General features: G+C 32.3%; 1 protein-coding gene across 1 annotated transcript in view; it reads right to left on the bottom strand.

Moving 5' to 3' along the window:
• Nucleotides 1-3600: 3600 nt before the first annotated feature.
• The window catches only part of LOC143229274 (uncharacterized), a 46402-nt gene continuing 23683 nt past the window's right edge, over nucleotides 3601-26319 (bottom strand). The window contains exons 2-4 of the mRNA XM_076461396.1: nucleotides 15481-15686; nucleotides 12078-12213; nucleotides 3601-8548 (exon numbers count right to left, since the gene is read on the bottom strand). Of these exons, the coding sequence (XP_076317511.1) occupies nucleotides 8448-8548; nucleotides 12078-12213; nucleotides 15481-15686 (443 nt within the window). The 3' untranslated portion in view covers nucleotides 3601-8447. The remainder of the gene's footprint in view (nucleotides 8549-12077; nucleotides 12214-15480; nucleotides 15687-26319) is intronic.

Raw genomic sequence — 26319 nt, 5'->3', positions numbered from 1 at the left:
ACGTCAAGAAACCCATTTTTGGAATAAAATATTATAAGAAAAATAAATCACAAATATGTTTCTTGGCTATGCTTCAAATCCTTCTCCTGTCTGGTAAGATCCTTTTATGAATTAACTCAGATCAACGGGTTAAGGCATCGCCGTTGTTCGACTTGTCATCTGATTTAGTTTTTGTATTACTCCAGGTAAAGCACATACGCATTTCTTACCCTATAGTTCCATCAGGTGTTCGATATGAAGACACATCAAGAACCAAGAAAAATGGTTAATTAATTAATTACTGGATTTAAGCCCATATTGAGCTTTTGGTTTTTTGCTGTTGTTTTTTTACAAATGTGAATTAACAAAGTTTAGTGTGTTTTTACACTACCGTGTGGTAAACTGGTGTTTGTGAATGTTATCATGTTGTAAACTCGTAGTTATTTCTAATATCCTTTGACGTCAACATTTCATATCGTGTCGGGAAACACTTTATTTAAGACGAGGTTTCAGCTTTTTTGTTTGGTTATTTTTTACATGAACCGTATTAATCCCTGACAGAAATCCTTTGTTTTGATAATTTTCTGACAAAGAAGACTCTTTTGTTCTCGATCAAAAGCCACTTGTAGATACTGTTGAGAAAACATTACAACTTATACCATGTGATAAAAATGAATAAATCATACTACGTTACTTGTTAGGTTAGCTTGTCTTTTAGGTTTTTAGAACAAATTCACAGTGGGCTATATGTTGTGTTTATGGTTGAGGATCGAACTCCGTATGTTAGCGTTGAAAGGGGAGAATAAGATAGAAATTTATATGGTAATTCTTAGCTGTACATTTTTACTTTATTTGATATTTCAGTCCCTTCCGTAACGCCCCTAGCGGCACAGCCGTATATCTAAGGTCTTAAAACGCTAAAATCCCCGTTTCGATACCCGTGGTAAGCAGAGCACATACAGCCCATTCTGTAGCTTTGTGCTTCATTCAATTACAATACCCTTGCATAACCTCAATAAAATGCTTGAAATTTTGCAAATAGTTTATTGATATATACAGCCAAGAAATTAGTTTTCGAAAGAGCCACAAGGGGAGAATTTTTCGTCTTACAGATTTGACAGAACTGATTTACTTAGAAACTGATATTAACATCTAACTAGTCTTTAAAGACAGTAAACTATATTTATATTTTGGAAGTTTTCAAATATTTACTATCCATATGTAATGATAGAGGGTTTTAGGACCTCATGACTGGATCATTGTATTATTTGACATTTGATATGGTCGTGTAAGAGATCGTTGAAAATAAGTAGATTTACAAAATGTTCGTATTAGAGCTCCCTTATAAATGATCAGTGATATTTTGGCGGTTTCCGAATTTAGCTGTAATGATTTACAAGAAATTACGAGAAAAAAACAAAACTTGTGAATGGTCGATCAAAACAAAGTAGTAAAAACTGTTGTCCTTATGAATTTTTACAGTAAGTTACTAGTAGATATGTAGATATAAGAAGCTAAGCTTAATGTTTCTCATAAATTTGAATTTCTGATTTCATTTTCACTATTTTTAGTAAAAACTCGTTGTTTGTATCCGTATTCATAAAACCATTTACGATGTGTAAAAATTGTTATGGGGGCGTCACATGTATATATTACAGGGTACTTTGAGTAGATTAACATTAGTGATCGGTGACCTTATCACTGTTCATGTTACTTTCTCCAGAATAATCAACATTCTAAGCTTAAGTAGCAGTGCTATGCTCTGGTTACCCTATATTATGTCTGCTTAGGGATTATAGTGAGTTAAAGCAACTTGTTCATTTCTTTGTTTGTTATTTGAAGTTAAGTACAAAGTTACACAATGGGCTATTTGTTCTCTGTACACCACGTGTATCAAAACCCGGTTTCTAGCGCTTTAAATCCACGAACGTACTGTTGTGCTACTGGGTGGACATCGCCTGTTTATCTCTAGAAATTACACTTTTTTATTTACAAGGTAATTTATGGAATATTTTCTTTAGTTTTCATGGATGTTTTTTACTAGAACCTTATAAAACTTTCATAACGTTTTCGAAAACGTGTAATATCACAAACGAGCACTTAAAATTTGAGAATAAACACTGGCATTATACGTTTACTCTTAAGTTATTAATTGCAATATTATGAGAGTGTTACCAATAGTTGTTAATAATTGTATGCCATAATTCAAGCTCTAAATGCATCTCAAAAACAGTAGACAAAGTACTAAAGTAAACAAAGACTATGACAGTATGTTTACGTAAAAATAAATTTAGACTAATAAGTAAAACAGATTAAAGAGGTGATGACGTGCTAAATTAAACTTAACACGAGGTAATAATTAGTACCATTAAGCTTTTCACAAGTATTTGAATTAGTGGAAGGTAGTAAAATACTTCTATGAAATGTGAAGTATAGTGTTCACTCTTAGAATTAAATATCTAGAACTAACATATTTTACTGCTTGATGCACTTTAAGAGGTAACTGAAAACTATATACGTGCCTGCCATCGTGTGTTGTTTGTTCAGAAGTAAGCTCGTTCTTTGGCAGATGATACATACGATCCAAATTGAATTATTATCATGATAATGGTTACACAGTTAATCAAATAAGAATTAGGAGGCTAGACTTTGACAGTTCCTGTGTGATTTCTTTGTCTAAAAGTTTGCAAAACATATTTCCTCCGATTTAAATTAAAGTTCATAAAAGCTTATATATATTTTTTTATAAAATCCATCGAATCATTTCTATACGTCTTTGAATTTAATATCTTTAAAATGTAAACTTACATTTTTTTTATAAACCGTAATAGTGAAAATAAATGCATTAGGTTTTACACAGTTATTCAATGTATTCTTTATTATTTGCTATTTCAGAATGTATTTTTAAGCAACATTATCACGAATTCCTTTTTGGGCCAAAGCTTCTAAGCTGGTTTATGACTGATACTGATTAATATAACAATAACAACCAGAAGCGGTGTTTATTGTTGATGTGGTATGCTACTGAGTAACGTCGACCAAACATCAAATCTCTGGTGCCACATCATTTGCGGTTATTCAATACAAATGACTTAGGCTTAAATCTGAGTAAAACATCCACTTTATATTCAGCTAAAGCACGAACTGATATTGCTGTGGAAAGTATGCCTCTCTTGTATGCCTTGACATTCTTCGCGTGTGATACATAGTACTTGTAATGATAATGAAGTTGAAATACTTGTTTGCTGAGTAATGTTTTAAATCGTTCTTCAATTGAAACCGAGTAGTTTTCACTATTTATCAAAAAAACCAGTATCAATTAGTTTTCATAGAAGTTTCCTAACCGTATAGATTCTCCTTATTTTGAATTATTTTGGAAAATTTGGATGTCTGGGTGTATTTATTTTAGTACAAAACTAAACAACAAGTTGTATGTGCTATATCCACCATAGGTATCAAACCATGAATGTTAATGTTACAAGGATTGTAGACTACCACTGATACAAATCCACATTAGAAAATTAAAAATATAAAATTATTTCAGCACTAAAATGTACTTTTATTTAGTATCACGATGTTACTTGCTATACAGTAAAATGTATAAAATAAAACATGTAAAAGAAAACGTCTTATCAGTTGAATCTCAAAATACTCGATTTATTTATGGATTCTCTCTCATATCTCTCATGTATCTTCTGGTGTGGTAAAAACTGTCATACTAAGGTAGCATAAGTGAAGACTAGACGAATATTTTATAAATCAGGAAAACGTGTAGAAGGAGGGGTTGTCATGTAATTTATTACGAGTTGGAATTAGAAAATGAATGGGTCAAATTGCTCATTTTCATCCTTGTAAATAAAATGAAACAAACTGTGTTGTAATGTTACTTTCTTCCATGGTGTGAGCATGATTGTTTATTTTGCGTGTTTTCTTTTCATCGTAAATAATTTTCATACATATTTCTATAATATTATTATAGTGTTGATAATTTAAAGCAGATTAGACATGTAAAGAGGAAATTCTTCTAGTTTCTCTTAGTATTTTTAAGTTCACAAAACATATTTTTTATACGATTCGAACAGCTAACGAGTTTACAGTTACCAATATAAACGAACCCGAAACTTTGTGTTCAATATGCCTGCAAAGTGTAATGTTAAAAAAAAACACGTTAAAATATCTAAATCATATAAGATAGCACTGAATTTCAGGAAAATAGAGAATAACATTTATTAGATTAAATAGATAATATAGAAAATAAAACAACGGTTCTTACCATTATATTCTCCAAGATCTGTTTGAATTAATTATTTGCAAAATGTACCTATCATACTATCACACTAATACTAAATCCTAGCTTAAAGTTTATAGTTTATTATTATTAATTAAAAACATATTCTGTTCTAGCCAAAGGGAACTACAACGTATGTGTCATTCGATTAGTATGGTGTCACAGTACCAGTAGTTGTGAGCAAAATGACATTTACACCACATGTGGAAATAACGTATCACATGATACTTAATACTTACCACGCTGTAACGTACCCAACAACCTTCTCAAGAGGTACTATATCATGATATTTAACGACATAATTTATTACCGTATCACATTACTTTCATCATATTCCACTTAGATATCACTGTGTCATCAGATATGCCACACATGTTACTGCAGTACCGTGTCACGGGATCTTCAGCACAGTACACACAATTACTTGGTCACAAGATATGCACCGTTTTGTACAGCAGTGACGTTTTACGTAATTTTTAACGTATCTCACTTAAGTATTATTACACATGATATGGAATATGCGCATTACACTACAATATTTCACTGAAGTGCTGAGATACATGAAATATATTTCGTCACAAGATCTTCAATATATTCCACTGAAGTTCTGTGGAGTATAAGCGTTACGCCGCAGTACCAGAACGCGCAGCTTTCAGTATATTCCACTAAAATGTTACTTAACAAGATACATCATATTCTACTGAGATACTGTGTCACAGATCTTCAGCGTATTCCGAGGAGGTAACACAATACACTACAGAATTTAGGGCAGTATCAAGACACTTGATTTTTCATCATTTAAACATTTTTTTTCAATATTCTTTAAATAGACTTGCCACCTCATCGTCAATATATTCCAAAGAAGATGGCTCATGATCTGATTCGTTTTTCATTTAAATAATTTGTCGAGCAGTCTTTTGCTAAGTTTAATGTGTCCTTCATCTGTGACCTCTAATGGTTCAGTGAGTCCTTATAACGTTTAAAATTTGTACGTAGCAAAAATAGCCCATTGTGTAGCTTTGGATTAACTTCAAACAAACCATCATCTGTGATGTGTAGGCCAAGTAATTCCTTGAACAGTCATTTACGTTTTGCTGTTGAATGTGCAAAGAAGCCAAGTTAACTACTTCATAATCCTGTATCTCGTTTCTATATGCTCACTCTGTTCATATATTAATTGAAACGAACACACAATGTGCTTGAAAATTAAACACAAACAGCTACATAGAACTACATAACTGTATTAAAAATAATATATAAATGTGCGTGTGTGTTTTTATAGCAAAGCCACATCTAACTATCTGCTGAGCCCACCGAGGGGAATCGAACCCCTGATTTTAGCGTTGGAAATCCGTAGGCATACTGCTGTACTAGGGGGGATGATATATAAATCTACGTTAAATGCTTGTTTGCTAGTTTTCGAATTCACTCAAAGCTACACAAAGACTATCTACAATAGCCGTCCCTAATTTAGCAGTATTAGACTAGAGGGAAGGCGGATAGTCATCACCACCCACTGCCAACTCCTGGGCTACTCTTTAAGTAATGAATAGTGGAATTGACTGTAACATTATAACGCTTTCACGGCTGAAAGAGCGTGCATGTTTGGTGTGACGGCGACTCGTACTCGCTACCCTAAGATTACGAGTCGTGCACCCTAACGACCTGGCCATGCGTGCTCTACAGTAAATGGATACATCAATATCGTTGTCCACATCTTTTAGCGTAACAGTAGCTCAGTGAATCATAGGTACAAACCACGTTGTTTTTATTAAAAACTCACTCATTTGACACTATTATTGAGATCTGACAAATAATTGAACAGTTGAAATGTAATATTAATTGAGAAAAATACGTTTACAGATTTACCACAGATTTACAAAGTACACTAGAGTGGTGTGACTATTTTCTCTAGCATTTTCTATTGTTTTCTCGAACAAACTCAACTCTCACAAGAAGAAACTATTTAATCATATAGAAGTTAAACATTCCGAATATTGACTTTTAGTAACAAATTGATGTTTTTGTTGTTTTTGATAAAACGTTTGTTTTTAGTAAGTAAATACATACAGTTGAAAACTTTCTCCTATTCATTCTCCTTTTAACCATTTTAAAATTAATTATCTACAAAAAATCATTTTCTTTTTAAAAAATGAAGGAATAGCCTAAGGGAACTGTTATATAATGACACAAGTTTATCTAGATATGGTCTAAAGATAATCTACAGGTGTTTCTTGAATATTTTAGGAATTCAAATTTTCATCCCAAATGACATCTTATGCAAATGTGAGTCAAGAGACTCCACTAAAGTGCATTTCATATGAAATATAGCACACCATGTCACAACATTTTAATATATTCTGCTCAAGTTTTGAACTATATGAAATGTAATACGTTTTACTAAAGTAGTTCGGCATAAGATATTCAATATATTCAACTTAGGTTGTGTGTTACTTAAAATATATCAGGGTTCAATATAGTCATCCCTACTTTATAGTTACTGACAACAAGAAAAGGCAAGACAACAAGCAGCACCCACACCCGTGTGGGTTTTGTCTTTCCTGTAAAACCGAATAACAGGAGTAGCTGTCGCTTTTATAGCATGTTCAAAGTTCAAAGTTAGGAGCATGTTCAATGTATCATGTCACAAGCTCTTGACCCTTCGATTTATAACCAACACGCTGATCACTTTGCCACACCTGCCTCGAAAGACATTTATATATATTTATATGGCGCAGGCTTTGCGAACATTTCGTTTGATCGCAATCATAGTTAATGTGCTACCTATTTTCATTTAGAAGTATAACAATAAACGTATAGGCCATAAGGCGTAGCCAACCTACATCTCTTACTTATAAATATCTCCAATTTGACATTATACACTGTCAGACTAGAGCATCTAAAGAACATGATACAATTTATTAACTCTGTCATTACATCTGGTCTGTAAATAACTGGTAGCTACTAAGAAAAGCACGTTGCCAGTGGCTTAAGACAGAGAGGAGATATATACAATTTTATTATATCTTAATATTAGGCCAAATTACTTGCAATTTTGAGATATTCAGTGAAAAAGAGAAAATAATGTCATCAGTTGGTTACCTTAAATCTGGGTAACTTATGCTAAGCAAAGGACACCGTGAAGTCTTATATGGCTTATATACTGAAGTTGTTAATAATACATTATTTTTGTTAGGAACAACGCGAAGTCAGTTTGAATCCATAATATTAAATTTGCATTCCGGCGCCATCTATAAAGAAATATTACACAGGTTGCAATATTTTGTTTATTTAATTAATAGGCAATAAAAATTTAACTGGCAACAGTTACAATACAACAATCGAAGAATTACATTTAACATGTGTTAATGTGGAGCAAAATCAGTTCATCCTTTTTATTAAATTCATATTGTTACCGAAGTCTTAACATAAAATATTTTTTCTTTGGCAACTTTCCATTTTGTGAATTCCAAAGATTTATTTTAAGAATATTTTTAATTAATAATATGCTACTTCCCAATATAAACAATAGGATTATCTATCGCGTGATATTTTAGAATGCGTTAGTGTTTCTTTATTATTATCATAAGCTTAGCTCGCAAAATAACACCAGATCTGTGTAAATTATATCAGTTCTCAATATGATATGACTATGGGTCTATATAGTCAGCAGAAGAGCTATTCTGGGATCGTGAACCGAAATATTAAATTGTTAAGAAGTAAACTACTTGTTAAAATGTTTGAAGATCAGGATATATACACACAAAAATACACGTGTGCGTATATGGCCTGAGAGCGAACACAGTATTTACAGAATATACACAAAGAATTTAAACACCAATATACGTGAGGCACAAATCTCATTAATGGTGAATTACTGCCATATCATGGGAAGTGGGGACTAATGGGTTCAAACTGCGATTACCGAAGTGTTACTTTTCTTCATGATTTAAATGACATTATAGCAAAGAATACAATATTAACAATTCCTTTTTTTTCTGTATATTATATAGTTGTATGTGTTGTTATGTATTAAATGCTTGAATTCTTACTATTGGAATTTTATAACATTAAAAATATACATTCAGTTCGATTACACCAGCCTATTATTTTCTCAGTTTCACATCCTGGTTCAATCTCTTCTTTTTTCCTCTAAAACAGAGCTGATTCTGGAGTGGGATTAAGCCCAGTAAAGATCTCCGTAAAAAGCAGAACTAAGAGCTGCCACCAAAACCACTGGTAGCGATCCTTGAATAAGATGCTTGGGAAATCCAGAAGCATCTGAGAATTTGAAAAAAAAATCAATTCATTTTCAATAAAAGAGAACATAACACATAAAAATTTAATCAGTGGAAATACTCAACACAAAGATGGTTCTTAAAGGCGATACAACAACTCATCTGAGAATTTGACGGCATACTTTTCATAATTGCAACTTAAAGTCGTAACATGGTAACTGAATGATTAAATAATATTACTAGGATTTTTAACACGTTAAAACAGTGCACCGAACAGTCAAGGGACGTAGCAAAAAGTTCAAGTAAAATCATTTAAGCAGGCCTTCCCTATTAGGAATTGTTAGAAACACGTTAATTGAAGCAACTGACACTTTATTTAATTGAATGAATTATTTTTCTCTTACATTTGAAGTTTTATACTTTATTTTAAATATCAAATAAGGGTAAGCGAATGAAACGTTTTGGAGGTATCAAATAAATATAAAGGATCCGTATATGTTGCCGATATTAAAATGATAAAAACATTTGATTTCTTCTTTCTCCAATTCCAATGTGTAATTAATCAATGCTTATGATCGTCAGATGAGGTTCAAATAGTCATATTATATTTTTCTATACCTGATTTCGTATGTATAAGTTCGAATTTGGCATGGCCAGGTGGGTTAAGGTGTTCGACTCGTAATCCGAGGGTCGCGGATTCGAATCCCAGTCGCACCAAACATGATCGCCCTTTCAGCCGTGAGGGCGTTATGAAGTAACGGTCAATCCCACTATTCGTTGGTAAAAGAGCACCCTAAGAGTTGGAAGTGGATGGTGATGACTATCTGCCTTCCCTCTAGTCTTACACTGCTAAATTAGGGACGGCTAGCGCAGATAGCCCTCGTGTAGCTATGTGCGAAATTCAAAAACAAACAAATATGTTACATCCTGTCCTTACGGACATAAGAGAAAACTACCCATGTATCCCTTATGTCCACAATTTTCAGCTAGCAAGTCTTATTCACAAGTGAGTAAAAATTATGTCAGTAATAACGTATTAAGTGAAGGGTTAGAAAAACAAATTATACTTGGCAAACTTATTATGTCAAATCTTATTTTATAACATTTTGTGGTGTATTTGTAACTGACAGCAGAAAGATAAAAATAAAACATATTTCTACTTATTAATTTTGACTAATCTGTTAAACTCTGGTCAAATGAAAATATGTATGCGCTTTCAGATAAAATCATATTGTGAAAGAAAGTTTAAAACTTAAGGGTTCATTATTACAACCAGTTTAATCAAACTGCTCTTTTGACATTTCTCATTTTTCTTTCAGAGTGCAGAGTAAAATGAAATGTGTGTTTTAAAAATAATAAGAGGGTTGATTTGTTTTAATGAATTTCGCACAAAACTATTCGAAAGAAACACGCGTTCGCTGTTTTCAATTTATAAATGATAAACAGACTAAAGACAGCTAATCAATATCACCCACTGACAACTCTTACACTAGTCTTTTATCACAAAAACGTGATATTTATCGTAATGTTACAACACCTACATGGCCTTGTAGGTGAGCATATTTGGTGACAGGATTTGGACCCGTGACGCGTAGCGTGCGAGTCGAGAGTCCTAACCACTAGATCACGACAGATCAACAAGACGATAAAAATGGAAACAAATTAAATTATTTCTTATAGAAAACTAGATAATTTAAAATAAATATTATTTCAACTATTACCAAGAACACAAGTTGACAGAAGTTGTTGTTTTTTGTTTCAAAAACTGAAATCATACATCGAAAGCTGTCAGTGGTTTCTCAAGCTAAAACATAGTTTGAGTTTAAAATATTTAAAAAAAAACTTCCATTTTTATTTTTATTGGCATTTTTTGGTAACCGTTTAACATTTGCTTGTTTGTTTTAGGATGTCTGTCAGTTTCAAGCTGATACACTAGAGGGAAGGTAGACAGTTAGCAGTTTCCACTTCCATCTTTGGGTTACTTTTATCTGGCCGAGTAAAGGGATTTAGCCATCACTTTCATAGCGCACTCATAGCCCCAAAGTGCAGAGGTGTCTTTGCAAAAACGAGGTGCGAACCATGGATCCTCGAATTTATAATCCGAGCATGCATCTCAATAACACAGTTCGCAATTTATTAGCACCATTCTTTATTTCCCTAGAAGAGGACATAATGGCATTTAAACTCCACTTTTTTTTTTACGCTGATGAAATCGTATGAAATTAAATAAAATAGCTTTTTTAATTTTTCAATTTAGTTTTCATTAGTTTAAAAGAAAAAGTACAACTTTATGGATGCGCTATATCAGTGAAGTGACGATGAAATCCCATTATTCGATCGGACAAGAGTACTGCCCAAGAAACGACAATAAGCAGAAAATTTTAGAACAAACAAATCAAAGTTCACTATTAGTACTCAATAAGACAATAGTAACAACATCTGTTTAGGAACATATTTAACAAAAACAACTGCTATAAACTAAAATATATCACTAAATTGTTAATCATATGATTTCAGTAACTATTTGAGCAGTTGTATAAAAGACAAAGTCTTTAATAAAATTTACAACTGAACCCAAATTATTGATTTATAAATAGAAACGTCTTTCATAATATTAGAAGTACCGGAAAGTAAAGTCGTTTTTTGCCATCTTAAATTCAAATGTTTCTGATTACGTGCTTTCGTTCCTTTTGGGGTGAATTTGGTTTAGCATACAAAGTCTCCTTTGTTCATTAGTTTTCTGTTAACAAAAATGATTGATTACATTCCGAATGAGAATCACACTGGATATTGCAAATACCATGTGATTAATATAAGTAACAAGGTCACGGAAGCAAACAAGAACATTTATGGTGATTGTAGGGATTGTTTTGTTTCTGACTTATGAATTTCGCCTAAAGTAACAAAAGGGCTATCTGTACTAGCCATCCCTAATTTAACAGTGTAAGACTAGGTGGAAGGCAGCAAGTCATCGCCACCCACCGCCAACTCTTGGGCTACTCTTTTACTAACGAATTGTGAAATTGTTCGATCATTATAACACTCCTACGGATGATAGGGCGAGCATGTTTAGTGTTGTGGAGATTTAAGCCCACGAAACTCAGATTACTACTATTAACCACCTGACCATGCCGCAAAAAATGAAAAATAAAATTGCATTCCATAGTTTACTATATTGTAAGGGATCGTAGACGTGGTAGTTAATTTCAACTAAATTAATGTAAAACTGAAGTTTTAACTTCTAATATTCTATTATATTCGTTTACTGATACCATTCAAACTTTTATCTAGTTTTTTCCAAACAAATATCAAATGCTTGCTTTCCATTTTGGTTTTACGTTTCTATCCTAAACTAAAAGCACATCAAATTTAACACTATCTTTAAATCAGACAATACCCTAAGAAAGATATAAAAAACTCAATTTAAAAAGAATACTGATTAAATTAATCCCCTTATTAACAAATACATTTAGACTTATCAGATTAAAATCAAAGTATATTACAGTTGAAACATCGTGATAGATATACCAAACACATACGACAGAGTGGAACAGTTTATATTTCTATTTTACCTTGTACTGACATCCACTTCTCAGCTGCTGCTGTCTTAAAGAACGGCGCGTCAGCTGAAACCTCACAGCGAAATTTTCCTCCTGTATCAGCTTGGACATTTTGAATGTAGATGGACTGCTTATTGGACTTAGAGAACTGAACGAAATATGCATAAACTCGCTATTAACTCATATAGTGTATTTACTTGGAGTAAAAATTGAGATTATTATTCCTATTGCTTTACATGTTAATGCAATAGGTGTATGCATAAAATTATAAATTTATAGCACACACGATAAATTTGTTCTTTTCTGAATAACTGATACCTTAGACTAGTTATATTGTTAAACAGCAAGTAACTGAGGTATCCTAAGACTTTGATAGTTCGTGTAAGTCTAAACTTATATAAAAGCTTTCTTAAAATCAATTTTAAGAATGAAATGACGATTGCTTTGGCTGCTGTATTTAAAGTATCTTAAAAGATTCTGAGGAAAACGCTTTTAACTAAAAGCTATTAGGTATTTTAACTCTTATTCTCAGTTCATAACATAATAAAGAAAAAAATAATTTCTTGGTCTTGCGATTAAACATAAGCATGATACACAAAGATAATCTTAAAATTTAACATAAAATTTCTCAGTCAAAAGTCTATTAAAGAAATGAAGAAAATATTATCGGTACAAAAATTTATGCTAATACCTCAAACATTTACATTTGTAACACTTTATTAAAACTCAAATATGGGTAATTGAATACATAATTCAGTTATTTCATCTGTAAAATGCAACGTGAGTCACGAATTTTAATTTTTTTTGATTGCATTATTTTTATATTCACAAATAAAAGGTATTTGCTGGAACAACTAGATATTTTAATCAAATAAAAATATGTTATTTTATGTTAAAAGAAAAATATTTCAAATATATTCTCAAATTTAATATTTAAAGGTAAATTAGCACTTTAAATGTTAAAAATAATCATAATTTAGGCTACAGTGAAATATTTCTACAATCTCCAGGGAAATTAGAGATGTGCGACAAATGCTAAACATAAATTTAATCACACGATCTTTTTTAAATTTTCAACGATTCTGAATAAACATTGAAATAACTGAAAAAATAATATTATTAAAATATATAACGTGCTACTATCTAGTAACGATTAATGGTGGACTGGTAATTTAAATAAATAAATGAAGATAACTTTATATTTCTGTATTAAATGATCATCATATTATGTTCCAAATGAAACATTCTTTATAAGTGAAAATCATTATTTGTTTAATCGAGCATACAACATACCAGATAGTTAAAATTTAAAAAATAATACACATTCATTACGTGTTATAATTCATCCCGGACGAGTCTCTGATTTCTTATGTTACGTACATTACGTATTATGATTTCAAAAAGCTGGAAATGTTAATTTGAAGTTAGAGGTTAATTGAATGTCAATATGTATTAAGTTTATAATATTAGCTCACAAGATTCATTCACTCTGTTTTGTTTCTTAATAAACATATATTTTAACATGAAAACAACAATACAACTTAAAATAAATGGTTTATATACAAGAGTTTCCACAAACAATACTGAGTCTTTTATCTAGTCTGGAACTGAATCTTTTACCGACGGATCACGGAGAGCGAATTAATACTATGCTGATATACTAGTACACTACTTTTGACAGGAAAGCTAGCTAGTTCTATTTTTGGCTAGCCTTACGCAGTTCACAAGCTCACTTTTCACCGAGGAAAATATCTGATGTCCTCATAGAAATACTAATATGTGAAGTCTTTGAAGGTGTGTAATATTTGAAATGTATAAACATTCCTGGTGAAATATCTATAGTTTTCCGATTAATAAGCGTTTATCACAATTATAGGTTCCGAGGTTTATTGCATACTCACTGCAGAAGATGAACAATATTATTAAACTGTCTCCAAGCATGTTGCATGGCTATCTTTTATAATTATTAAGAGAGATTCACAAAAATTCAGCTAACAATAATACTGGTAATCACTCGTATTTTACATAAACATCTCGTACATTCTTGATTCTTACATTCGAGAATCTTCTACAAAGTTAGAGAATAGGCGGAATTTTTGCAAGGCACATTTAACACTATAAGCTACGTGCATTTCTAAATACATACTACATTAATAAAAACATAGATAATAAAATAAATATATGTTAGTGAATCCGTTACAATATCTATTTGAATAATATGCACAACAAAATGTTAACCATAAACCCTATAATTTATAATTCGTGCATGCATGTTATTAACATAGTTCGTATTCTTTATTGCCCAGTGTAGGTTTCCAATAAGAAACTTATATACCGTTTTTCGTTAATGAATCATTCTTTTAAGCACCAGCACTTTTAAATAAATAATATTTATTGATTTAAAAGCCTAAATGTAATTTTTAGTTTATGAAATTTCTGTGGATTAACCTTATATTCTGAACTCTAGATCCTTAGAAATGGATTTATTACCTAACACTCCTAGATAAAGATTGTCATCTTTCAATTCCAGATAATTAATCAGATAAAGATCAGTTTCTTTTACAACCAGGACTTCGTAAAGACAACGACGCTTTTTACAGCAGCCATGATTTCACGCCGTAAAAGCTCTTGTTTTGCATTTCCGAGGAATCCAGAAAAACAAATTCTTTTTTCACCCTTCCATATATTCCATGATAACTTTTTATTTAGTTTTCGAAATTACAAGGAATTAAGGAATATTTTGCTTAAGATTTCTAGAGAAAGCTATCCTTCTTTCTCTTCTCCTGTTTCCAGGATATTAATTCCATCATTTAGTTTATATGATTTCTGAAATCAAATGCCTTCTTTTTTTTCGTTTCTTAATGTTCCTAACGAAAAAAGCTGCTCTTAAAGTTCCACTGATTCTTAGAAATGAAGACCAGCATTTTACTGTCGACGGTGTTAAATAATATTTTTCTCAGTTCCTAAGATGATTACTCTTAAAACCACGTCATTATTTTAATTCTCAAGGTATGTAGACAAGCAGGTCTTTTTTTCAATAAATATCTGATATTCCACAGATAAATATATTCCTTTCAGGTTTTAAAGGCAAAAAATTTAGAATCTGTTAATTTTTTTAAATTTCTTGTGAAATATATTCCAGTTTTGGTTTCCGCTATTCCAAGAAATATATTTTTCTCACAGTTAATGATATTCTAAACTTAACGGGTTTTTTTTCCTGTTGTACTTCCTAATAAATCTAAGGATTTTACTCAAATAAATATCGTAGCGTTTCCTCGCAAAAATGATGTTTTTTTTTCTCGATATCAAAGACTTTGGTCTATCTGCGAAGTTAAGTCATACGAATAAATATGTTTCACATGATTACGGCAAACTTTTATATCACTCAACAATGAAAGAAATTTGCATAACTTACATCAACCTCAATCCCTTCCAGAGGAAAATAAAGTTGTTGAGGCTCATCCCGTGGGACAAATCTGAAAAACTCCACATCGTCTCGATACCATTTGACCGAATAAAGTTTTTCCCCTTCTAGGTCGTAGAAACAAGTCAGCTGTACTTCTCGGCCTCGTGGAACAGTTTCAGGCACATCAAGAGAGAGGATTGTGAGAGAAAAGGAAGCTGAGAAAGATAATGTGCAATTAATATAAAACAGAAAGCAGAAATTGAAGATGATGGAAAATGAAATACAACGAAAAGCGAAATATGGTTTTAAAGAAGTAAGATGCAAAACGTTGAAAAACATATAAGGTAAAATGAATACAGGACTAGGAAAAATAAGATAAATATGCTAAATAGAAAATGAATGGGATATAAAGAAAAACACGTTGAAAATAGAAACTTTATAAAGCAACATTATTAAACAGTTTCTAAAAACAAAGAGAGTTTGTGTGTGAGAGACAAGCTGCATTGGGCCATCTGCTACATCCATTCAGGAGAATCGAGTCTGGATTTTAGCCCGGAAGACAAAATTCTACTACTTAATTTGATGATGTGAAACTAATCACAATATTTTATGGATTTTAACTTGACTAAGTAGTGGATTAAGGGTAATATAACTTTGGTGTGTGTATGTTTTCTTATTGCAAAACTACATCAGGCTACCTGCGGAGTCCACCGAGAGGAATCGAACCGCTGCTTTTAGGGTTGTAAATCCGTAGACTTACCGTTGTACCAGCAGGAGATTGTAACTTAGCTTGTCGTACTAATATACAGCTATACAGTATTTTTATGTTAAGTATTTTGATTTAATATTTCCTTGATAATATATATGTCAATAGTTCAATACTTATGTAATGTGAAGACATTTTAACTTGTATGATGTACACAAATACACACTTTGTTTTTGTTTGTTTTTTGAGCTTCGTGCAACGCCACACAAGGGCTATCTGCGCTAGCCGTCCCTAATTTTGCAATGTACAACTAGGATAAAGGTAGCTAGTCATCACCACTCACCGCCAACTCTTGGGCTACTCGTTTACCAACGAATAGTGGGACTGACCGTCACATTTAAAACCCAAATGACTGAAAGGGTGGGCATGTTCGGTGCGACGGGGAATCTAACACGCGACCCACAGATTACGAGTCGAGTGCCTTAACCATCTGGTCATGTGTCGGGCCCATACACACTTTACCTATCTCCTTTAACAACTATTGCATATAATTTACCTCACTATTTCTAAATCCACAATGCCCGCATCTAAACAACACTAGCAGCCTTGTAAGAGATATTACTGTTAACTTTACTTTTCGAATAGTCATTAATCGTTTTAACCATGTTTAACTGAGTTAACAAGTACTACTTGAGAAATTTTCGATAATAATTTGTAGAGATGTAAAGTAAAAGTTTCCATGGTAACTTTAGTCACTTCAACCTAACCATCAGACCATGTTTAATAAGGAAGCAATAAATATGTATTATAAACTCTGCACGTAAGGATAGCGAAGGAACTCAATAGGCATAATATAAATATGTACCCTAAAAATCAACAGTAACAGAGAGTTTTATTTTGAAAGATGATTGTCATTCAGTTTTATTTGTAACTCTACCCAGTGAACCTAAAAATAAGACAAGAAACTATTCATAAGATACCAAACCAGAAAGTGACCAGTCAAGATAACTCTACAACTTCTTTACCAGAAACATCAGTTTAAACCTAAATTTACTCTATGTGTTTCTGGGCAATATACGATATCATCTTTTAGTCGTAATAGTTGGTTGTAATTTTTGAAAATCGTAATTATACTATAAATACTGTTATCATTACCCTTGTAAGTCAGTTTTGTTATTTGAATCTGATGTTCCTTTAAAAAAGAATGATACAGATATACATAAATCATTCGAATATGAATTTGAGAATGAAAATTTAATATTGCACTAAAATTCATTATTGCCTTTAATATTATTGCAATTGGAGATTTTATTTCTTGATTGTTGGTGTGCAGTTTGTTTAACATATCAGGATAGGCAACAATGGCGTGTAACTAAGAGCCTAGGACTTACGACCAGGAAAATCAAGCTGACCCAAAACATGTCTTGGTTATTACAGACTATTATAAGTTTTCGCTACGAGGTCGGTCGAATTGAATGACTTTGTAACTATTTTGTGCTCATGCATTTTACAAAGTAACATTAAATATTAAAATTGAAAGTAATGTAGGTATGATCTATAGCTGTATTATCTCTATCTTCTTGTTTATGTTCTTTTTGGTACTGCCATCTCTACCTAATTTTACATTTCCAAGATGTTTTTATCATTTGTTTAATTAGTTATCGTTAGTTGTGATATCAGGGTGAATTTTAGTTTCTATCTAAGCAGATAGTGGCTGCGGTTGAAGGTTAATAGTAAATAATAAACTAAGAAACTAAATGACTATTTTCTTTAACCCACTTTATAAGCATTTGCGTCTGATCTGTCTAAGTTAAAACGGCATGTATGTGGCTCAAGGAACAAGATGTTGCTTGGATATTTCTGAGTAATGAAATTCCTTTTGTTGAATTATATTTCTTATATAAAGACTTGATTGCTTTGCTAAAAAATACATTACCTTAAAATCTGCCTCTACTGGTCTAATACCTTTGGGAGTTCTTTGTGTGAAAGAGAGGTAATCGCCTATCCAAGATAAATCAAAATTTTTGTCAAAGTCAAAGATAATGTATTATTTATAATGGTTGGTTTAATTTTATTTTATCAGTTTTGAATTTATTTTACTCGTCCTGTACTTTTGTTCAATTTTATTCTGGCGTTCATTTGTCACCTGAATCTTTATACGGTACAGTCGTGTTTTTTTTCTTTTCCCTATTGCACTTTTAGTAAAATTGCTAAGGCTGTTTGCCGCAAATTGTTGTTAGAAACAATGCTAGACAATGGGCTAGCTGTGCTGTTTTCACGACACATGTTGGAACCCGTTTTCTGATGTTGTACGTGTACAGCGCACTGCAAGAAGAGACGTTTTTAAATAAATGAAGCAAGAAGACTGAACTTATTACACTATTCTACATGTGAAATAGCAAATATAAATACAAATCTATGTATGATGAAACGTATTCTTCCATCACTTTTTACAGACTCTTACCACAACTGCTTATCGCGATCATGCAATCAAATATTTTGAAATTGTTAAATGACTATTCCTTTTAGTCTCTTAATGTTGTGTGTTTATTTTAACTATAACTGAAAAAGGATGGAAAAGACAGAGAAATAAACATGGAATTTTTCATTTACCTCCTATATAAAGAAAAAGAAAAAACTAAAATATTCACATGTAAAACAAATATCATTGAATATTTGTTTTGCCGAAGAAATAAGTGATTATTATTTTAATTTGTCTTTGTTTGATAACGATATAACTTTGGAATTTAAAAGGAATAAAAGTTTTAAACATTTTAACTACCTCCAATGTTTACTGTGTTTTATTTTGTTTGTCATTATTTGACACGTTCTGTAAGGTTGTCATATTATTTGATATTTTATTACCTTCATAGACAACTTAACTACACAAACACAACAGGTAGCTTATTTGTGCCAACCGGATAAGAGTAATTTAATCTGCCAACACAATCCAGATGATCGCCGTCTCAAATTAAAATCTTAAAACTACGTTACTGGTATAAAGACTTAATTATTAATTTTGAGAATTTATTTGTGATGGCCAGGTGGCTAAGAAACTCGACTCATAAGCTAGGATCGCGGGTTCGAATCGCCGTCATACCAAACATGTTTGCCCTTTTTGTCGTGGGGACGTTATAATGTGGCGTACAATTCTACTATTCGTTGATAAAACTGTATCTCAAGAGTTGGTGGTGGGTGGTGATGACTAGCTGCCTTCCATAATATCTGACACTGCTGAATTATGGACAGCTAACGCAGATAGACCTCGTGCAGCTTTGCGCGAAATTCTGAACAAACAAACAAATTATCTGTGGTATTTTCCACTAAGTAAGTTGTTTTTGGTTTTCTTTTCAATTTTAAAAAAACCTAGTTTTGTTCAACTTAAGTGCCATATATTTTAAACAAACAACAACATATGGATAGCTTCTGAACAGAAACTATTTCCAACAATAAATAGAGGGTCTATAGAGGTTTGTTTCTTTATAATTAAGCACAAAGCTACACAATGGGCTATCTGTGCTCTGCCCACCACGGGTATCGAAACCTGGTTTTTAATGTGTAAGTCCGCAGACATACCACTGTGCTACTGGGGGGCATCTGTGCTCTGCTTACCACGAGTATCGAAACCCAATTTCTAGCGATTTCACTGGAGAGCAACTACAGAGGTAATTTGAAACAATACAAAATAGAAACTTGTCCAACAAAATATCGTACTGTATCAAATTAATCGAAAATCAAAAACATGCTCATGTAGTAAATTATATCAAATTTTTATGATAAAATATTATCGCATAAATAATAATAAAAAAATAATCTTTTAACATTCATCATCATTCAAGAAAAGACTGTAGTGCTGAAGGCTACAAAAACCGTTTTTTGATATTTATTTATAACTAGCTGGAGAACTCGTGCCCTAGATGGAAGTTATGCAAATTCATGATTAATGAAAGGTTATCTAAGGACAGAAAAAGCTTCTTCCCTTATATGTAGTTGTAAAAAACGCTCATAAAAACTGCAAACCACAAAATGTGAGATCGCAAGTTTTCATGTATTTTTCAAACCGAATTTGATACAGATCCATCAAAAGAAGGTGAGGTAGTAGTAAAAACACCCATAAAACTGCAAAAGTTAAAAATGCAAAACTGTAAATTTTTATGTATATCCCCGTGGACATAAGGAAATTTCATACTATAGACTCCAAACTAAATGCTAATCCTTGAACATATCACTTCAGTTCTTATTATAAAACTGAACACAACATATGAACACTGCTTATAATTCCTTAGAACAACTAATAAACGCAACTTAACATTCCTAAACACAGCTTTTCAGCATTAATTATATTTTCTAGATACCATTTATAAGTGCTGTTAATAATTCCCGAATAATACTTTTTAGCTCTGCTTATAACCCCTATACACGGCTTTATAGCACTGGTTATAATTTCTAAGAACAACTCATAAGCGCATCTTAACATTCCTAAACACAGCTTTTCAGCATTAATTATATTTTCTAAACACCACTGATAAACACTGTTAATAATTCTTGAATAATACTCTTTAGTTCTGCTTATAACCCCTATACACAGCTTTATAGCACTGCTTATAATTCTTAACACAGCTTATAAACATTATTTATCACAGATGAACATACAATTTTTCATCACTGTTTAAAAATCTTAACACTACTCACTTCTTGATTTAAAACAAAATCAAAAGTTATTTTAAAATGATTATTTTGTTTTATATGTATACATACTTCAATCTCAGTTTACGAGTAATAACAACCAATAAATTACTTAACTTTGCAGATGGCATTAGAGGCTTGAATGTTTCTTGCTGCTGATTTACAAGAGGATTTAGTGAGCTGGGTAAATAAATGGCAAATGGGCTTTAATTATAATAAATGTAAGGTAGTACATGAAAGTTATCATAATTTGAATTATAAGTATAATTTGAATGGAATTAACTTTAACATTGTCATAAAAGAAAGAGATCTTGATGTAATAGTCAATCAGTCTATAAATCCACCCAAGCAATGTGTATTTGCTAGTGGTAGGGTAAATAGGATTTTAGGTTCTATTTATATAAATGTTAAACATAAGTCTAAATAGGTTATGATTCACTTGTTAAAGTCATTGGTTTGGTCACATTTGGAATATTGTGTGTGATCTTGGGCTTCTTACTATACGAAAGCCCTGAATTGTTGAAAATGGTTCAGAGAAGAGTTATTAAAATAGTCTCTAGAACCGAGGGGGTTGTCATACGAGAAGAGGTTGAAATCTTTGAAATAGTTTTATCTTGAAGAAAGAAAAATTGGGGGGTCTGATTGAGGTACGTAAGATTGTAAAGGAAATTCATACATCATACTTATCAGTGAAAATAGTAGTGATATGGAAGTATTGATCTCGGCAGAGAAAGAGTCATTTTCAGCTAAGGCAGTTTTATTTCTCTAACAGGGTGGTTGGCTTTTATAATTGGTTGCCTTCGGATATTGTGGAAACAGTACATTTCACTGAGTTTAAGAGAAAGCTTATTAAGTAAATGAATGGTAAACGCTGGTTTTAATTTTCTTTAATTTATTAATTAATAGTTTTAGTTTACTTAAGAAACCAGTACAGCCAAGATGAACCAGTAGGTCCAATGATGTTCCAAAATATTTTATGTTAACTCAAAATGTTCCTCTGAAATTCATTATTTCACCGATAAGAGTAAATAGACTTTTTTATTCTTCTGTTTATTTTTCATCATCCTAACACGTATTAACGAATAACATTTTGTTAATAAGTAGCATTAGGGGATTATTAAGTGTACTTTTAATACATTACGTAGTGTTAATATTTCGGCTATTAAGATGTCACAATATACTTCAAATAATGATACTGCTTCTGTTATAGATCAACAGATAACATTCCAAAGTATTTAAAGTAGTAAATCTTTATGCTTTTGTCATTGCATTTTTACAATAAACAGTTTGTAATATATTTATTGTTGTACATTTATTTTAGTGCCTACGCTTGTTTCTCTACGGTTTTTTTTTTGCACGTGACATATATTCCTGATTGTATATTGCACCAGTCCCGCCTGTTTTTAAAAATTATAAAACTTTCTTGTGCGTAAAGATCAACATTGTACTAGGTGTGTATATAGTACTAATAATTGACAGTATTGTTGCATGCGAATTTTGGTGAAGTTTCTAGAGTCTCGCATAACTGGTATATAAAAACTAACTCACCGAGAGACAGTGGAATATTATTGGACATCTACAGTCAGTGTGCTATAGGCCAAGAAAGTTGTAATTCTAAGTAACATCTATAAATTAGAAAACTACAGAAGTGGACGAGCAAAGTTTATAGATTTCGAACATTACAAACTGTTCAACTTCTGTGAATTACTTCGAACGTTAGTATTTCTACGAGGACATTAAATATCTTCATCGGTAAGAAATGAGCTTGTAACGTTGTGAGGCCAATTAAGCCTAGATATCGTAAGCAATAATATCAAGTCAGAATTAATTTGGTCGTCATGGACCCGGATCGTCGATAAAATATTTAGTTCTAGACCGGAGAGAAGGCTTAGTATAGTTGGTAAGTTTGTAAAACGGTTGTATATAAACCTTATTTTTGTAATACTTATTAGTCTGTTTGTCTGTTTTGAATTTCACGCAAAGCTACACGAGGGCTACCTGTGCTAACCGTCCCTAACTTGGCAGTAAGACCAGAGGAAAGGCAGCTAGTCATCACCACCCACCTCCAACTACTGGGCTACTCTTTTACCAAAGAATAAGTGGATTGACTGCCACATTATATCCCCCTCGGCTGAAAGGGTGAGCATGTTTAGTGTAACGAGAATTCGAATTTGAGATCCTCTGATTGCCAGTCGAGCGACCTAGCCACCTGCCCATGCTGGGCAAAAAAAAAACATGTTGGTATAAGATTTGTTTTCAATTAGTTGAGAGAGGCTAAATTTTCTTATAAGTTGCCGGAACTAAAATACATAATTATAAAGATTTTAAATTATTAAACAATATTGAACTGACAAATTTGTTTACGAGGAGAAATAAATAGTGAATAGTAAGTGCACGTATGTGTAACTATGCACAACATTTGTGTGATAGTTGGGCTACAAGGTTAGATAAAACTATTGAGTAGGATAGAGACCGGAAAGAAACAGATAATTCGCTTGTGTGTACAACAATATTTCTCCTTGCTGTCATTATATCAAATATTTCAAATACGTCTCCACATCCGTTTCTCATCTTACACGCACGCTTGTAACGATATCAAATCTCGTGCTACGTATGGGAAGAATTGATTTGGTGTTATAGCAAAAATTACGTTCTCAATTCGTTTCTTCACGTAATTGAGTGAATTGGAAAATGAATCCGTCAGTATTAAGAATGATTAGGTTGATGGGAAATGGCAAAGAATAGATGGTAATGTCTGCACCGCGAATCACGTAAGTTCTCATCCTGAAAATAACGAACTTCTGGAGTCAAATGCTGATTGTTTGAGTAGAGAAGAGTGTATATGAAAAATTACGGATGTCCTTCAGTCTCAGTTCTGATTTCGCTCAGCTTTCTTACTTAACTTCCAGTTAACTGTCTCCTGATTATGAATAACAGTGTCGCCACCTCCGGCCTGGCATGGCCAAGCGCGTAAGGCGTGCGACTCGTAATCTGAGGGTCGCGGGTTCGCGCCCGCGTCGCGCTAAACATGCTCGCCCTCCCAGCCGTGGGGTGTATAATGTGACGGTCAATCCCACTATTCGTTGGTAAAAAAGTAGCCCAAGAGTTGGCGGTGGGTGGTGATGACTAGCTGCCTTCCCTCTAGTCTTACACTGCTAAATTAGGGACGGCTAGCACAGATAGCCCTCGAGTAGCTTTGTGCGAAATTCCAAAACAAACAAACAAACAAGTCGCCACCTCCATTGAGAAATCACAAGGCTACAGTGTATACTGGCCTTTGACATCCAATGTCCATTACGCGAATAAACACAAAAAAAAAAATTCCTTCAACCTACACTATTCAAAACTTTGTGATCTTAAATTAAAAGTTTTCTTTTTAAAACATAAACTTTAAAATGCATGGTAATTCAACAGGACACAGAGTGTAAAGCAAAATGTTAAACGATTCCTTACAATTTTATTACAGGTAATTATGAGTTTACGGCTTTGAAAACCTCTATATAAGGATTGAAAATTTTATTTCGTCTTCTGTCTAAAGATTACTTACTATGACGAGATATTTCTATGGAACGTTTATTTTAAATTTAAAAATTATGATGATACTAATATTGAGACAGAATTTTCTTTTATACGTTAAATATTGAATAGTTTAATGAAATTTGGCTGAAAAAGGAATCTCCTTACTATAATAACCAGAGTATTAAAATGGGATATATTCTCAAATCTGCACAAGAGCTAGTAAACACTCCAAATCATTCAAGAATTTTCGTTTCATAGCAAAATGTAAATTACTGTAAGGCAAGAGCTTTTGTTCGTCATGCAGAGTTGTTTATACTTTTGTAGAAATAAAAAGCTGTTCATTTGACAAATGACCTTAAATCTACCAATAAAGACTTCTTCTGAGTAAGCTTTAATTATTTAGTCATCAGGATAAAATGTGAAAAAGAAATATTTGTGAAATCATGATACATACATTCAACAAATTTCCTTCAAATTGAAAGTTATTTTCATCAAGACACCAAAAACTGCCAAAAATGTAATTGTATTAACACCTCAGTAAAGCCATTAAAAAACAAAAAGTTACTGTGCCAATTTCTCAGATAAAACTGTGTAGTTTCTAGATACAGATTCGGCCGAGCGTAATATAGTGATTAACCTATTTGAAGGCGGGTGAAAGAGTCCGATGTTCGAAACGTAATTCCACAGATCAGGCTACTTAATTTCAGTTGTTAGCGCTTTATAAAGGTTACAGTCAGTCTTGTTCGTTTTAAAAAAAACTGACCAAGTCCAGTGTGGTGGCGAGTGCTGATAATAAATACTTTCTTTTGCCTAACTATTACGAATTAAAGAAGACTAATTTCTAAATGGTATGAACATTTGACCTGGCCTTTCAGGTCATGTGCGCATAAGATAATGTACAAGTTAAATATTCCATTTATGGTTATTGAGTCACTAAAATACTTTCCCGAATTTTAACAAGACTTCTATTTTAGATTACATTTCATTTTAACTCTGCTTATAAAACTATGTTTTCTTTAATTTTAAAATGTTCTCGAAGTTGTTACGGCAGAAGAAAATCATTTATTTTCGCAGATGATGTCATAAAAGTTATCTATCATTTCAGCCTGTGAGAGAGGTTAATGTGTTGTTATTGGTCGTATGCGTGAGCTGTGATCTATTAAACAGGTTATAGTTGCGAGTGATTCAAAACTTTTATTGCCAATACCATCCGATATGCATCGCAAGTGGTAAATGTCAAGTTGACGAACCTATAACGGTGTAAGCCAGGGCTCCTCTTGCCGCGGTGAACAAATAGTCCAACGTGTGGCTATGCGCTGAAACAACAACCATTAAACTGTTTTAAAACACTCGAATTTTCTAAAACATAATAATAAGCTAATATGCATTGGTAAAATTACTTGCAATTTTATAGATAAATTGTAGAAATAAACTGCACTGCAGTCCGACATATATCCATACGTGCGTGCAAGTCATTTTAGCATGTGCGCATGTTCTTAGATTGATCAAAAAAATCAGCATGCTTTTTGTTATTAACGACTGGCGCTCTTGTTAATAAAATGGTATAAATCTACATTTCAGATCCATAAACTTTTTGACTGCTCCTTTAATAACCACCATACATGAGTATGCTTGTTTTATTAACGACTGACAGATACTTTTGTTACCACAGTGATATAAATCTACAGTTCAAGTCTGAAAACGTTTTCACTGTTCCATTTATATCCACCATCGATTTGTTGATTTTTTTTTATATATAGTATATACTACTCTACTGTTAAAAATATGTTGCTAAGGGCTAAACTAGAGAACTTAAAATGACTGAAATACAAAATTGTATTCAGAGACTTTACCTAGTGAACATCTCCTTTTGACTGAGCTCTGTCTTCTTTAAAATCTTATTGAAAATTTTGACAAACTGTGAAACCTTGCAATGA

This window comes from Tachypleus tridentatus, chromosome 10, assembly GCF_004210375.1.
Source record: "Tachypleus tridentatus isolate NWPU-2018 chromosome 10, ASM421037v1, whole genome shotgun sequence".
In the NCBI taxonomy this organism is placed as follows: domain Eukaryota; kingdom Metazoa; phylum Arthropoda; class Merostomata; order Xiphosura; family Limulidae; genus Tachypleus; species Tachypleus tridentatus.
Note: the sequence above shows the minus strand (reverse complement) of the source record. Positions and strands in the feature narration are given on the sequence as shown.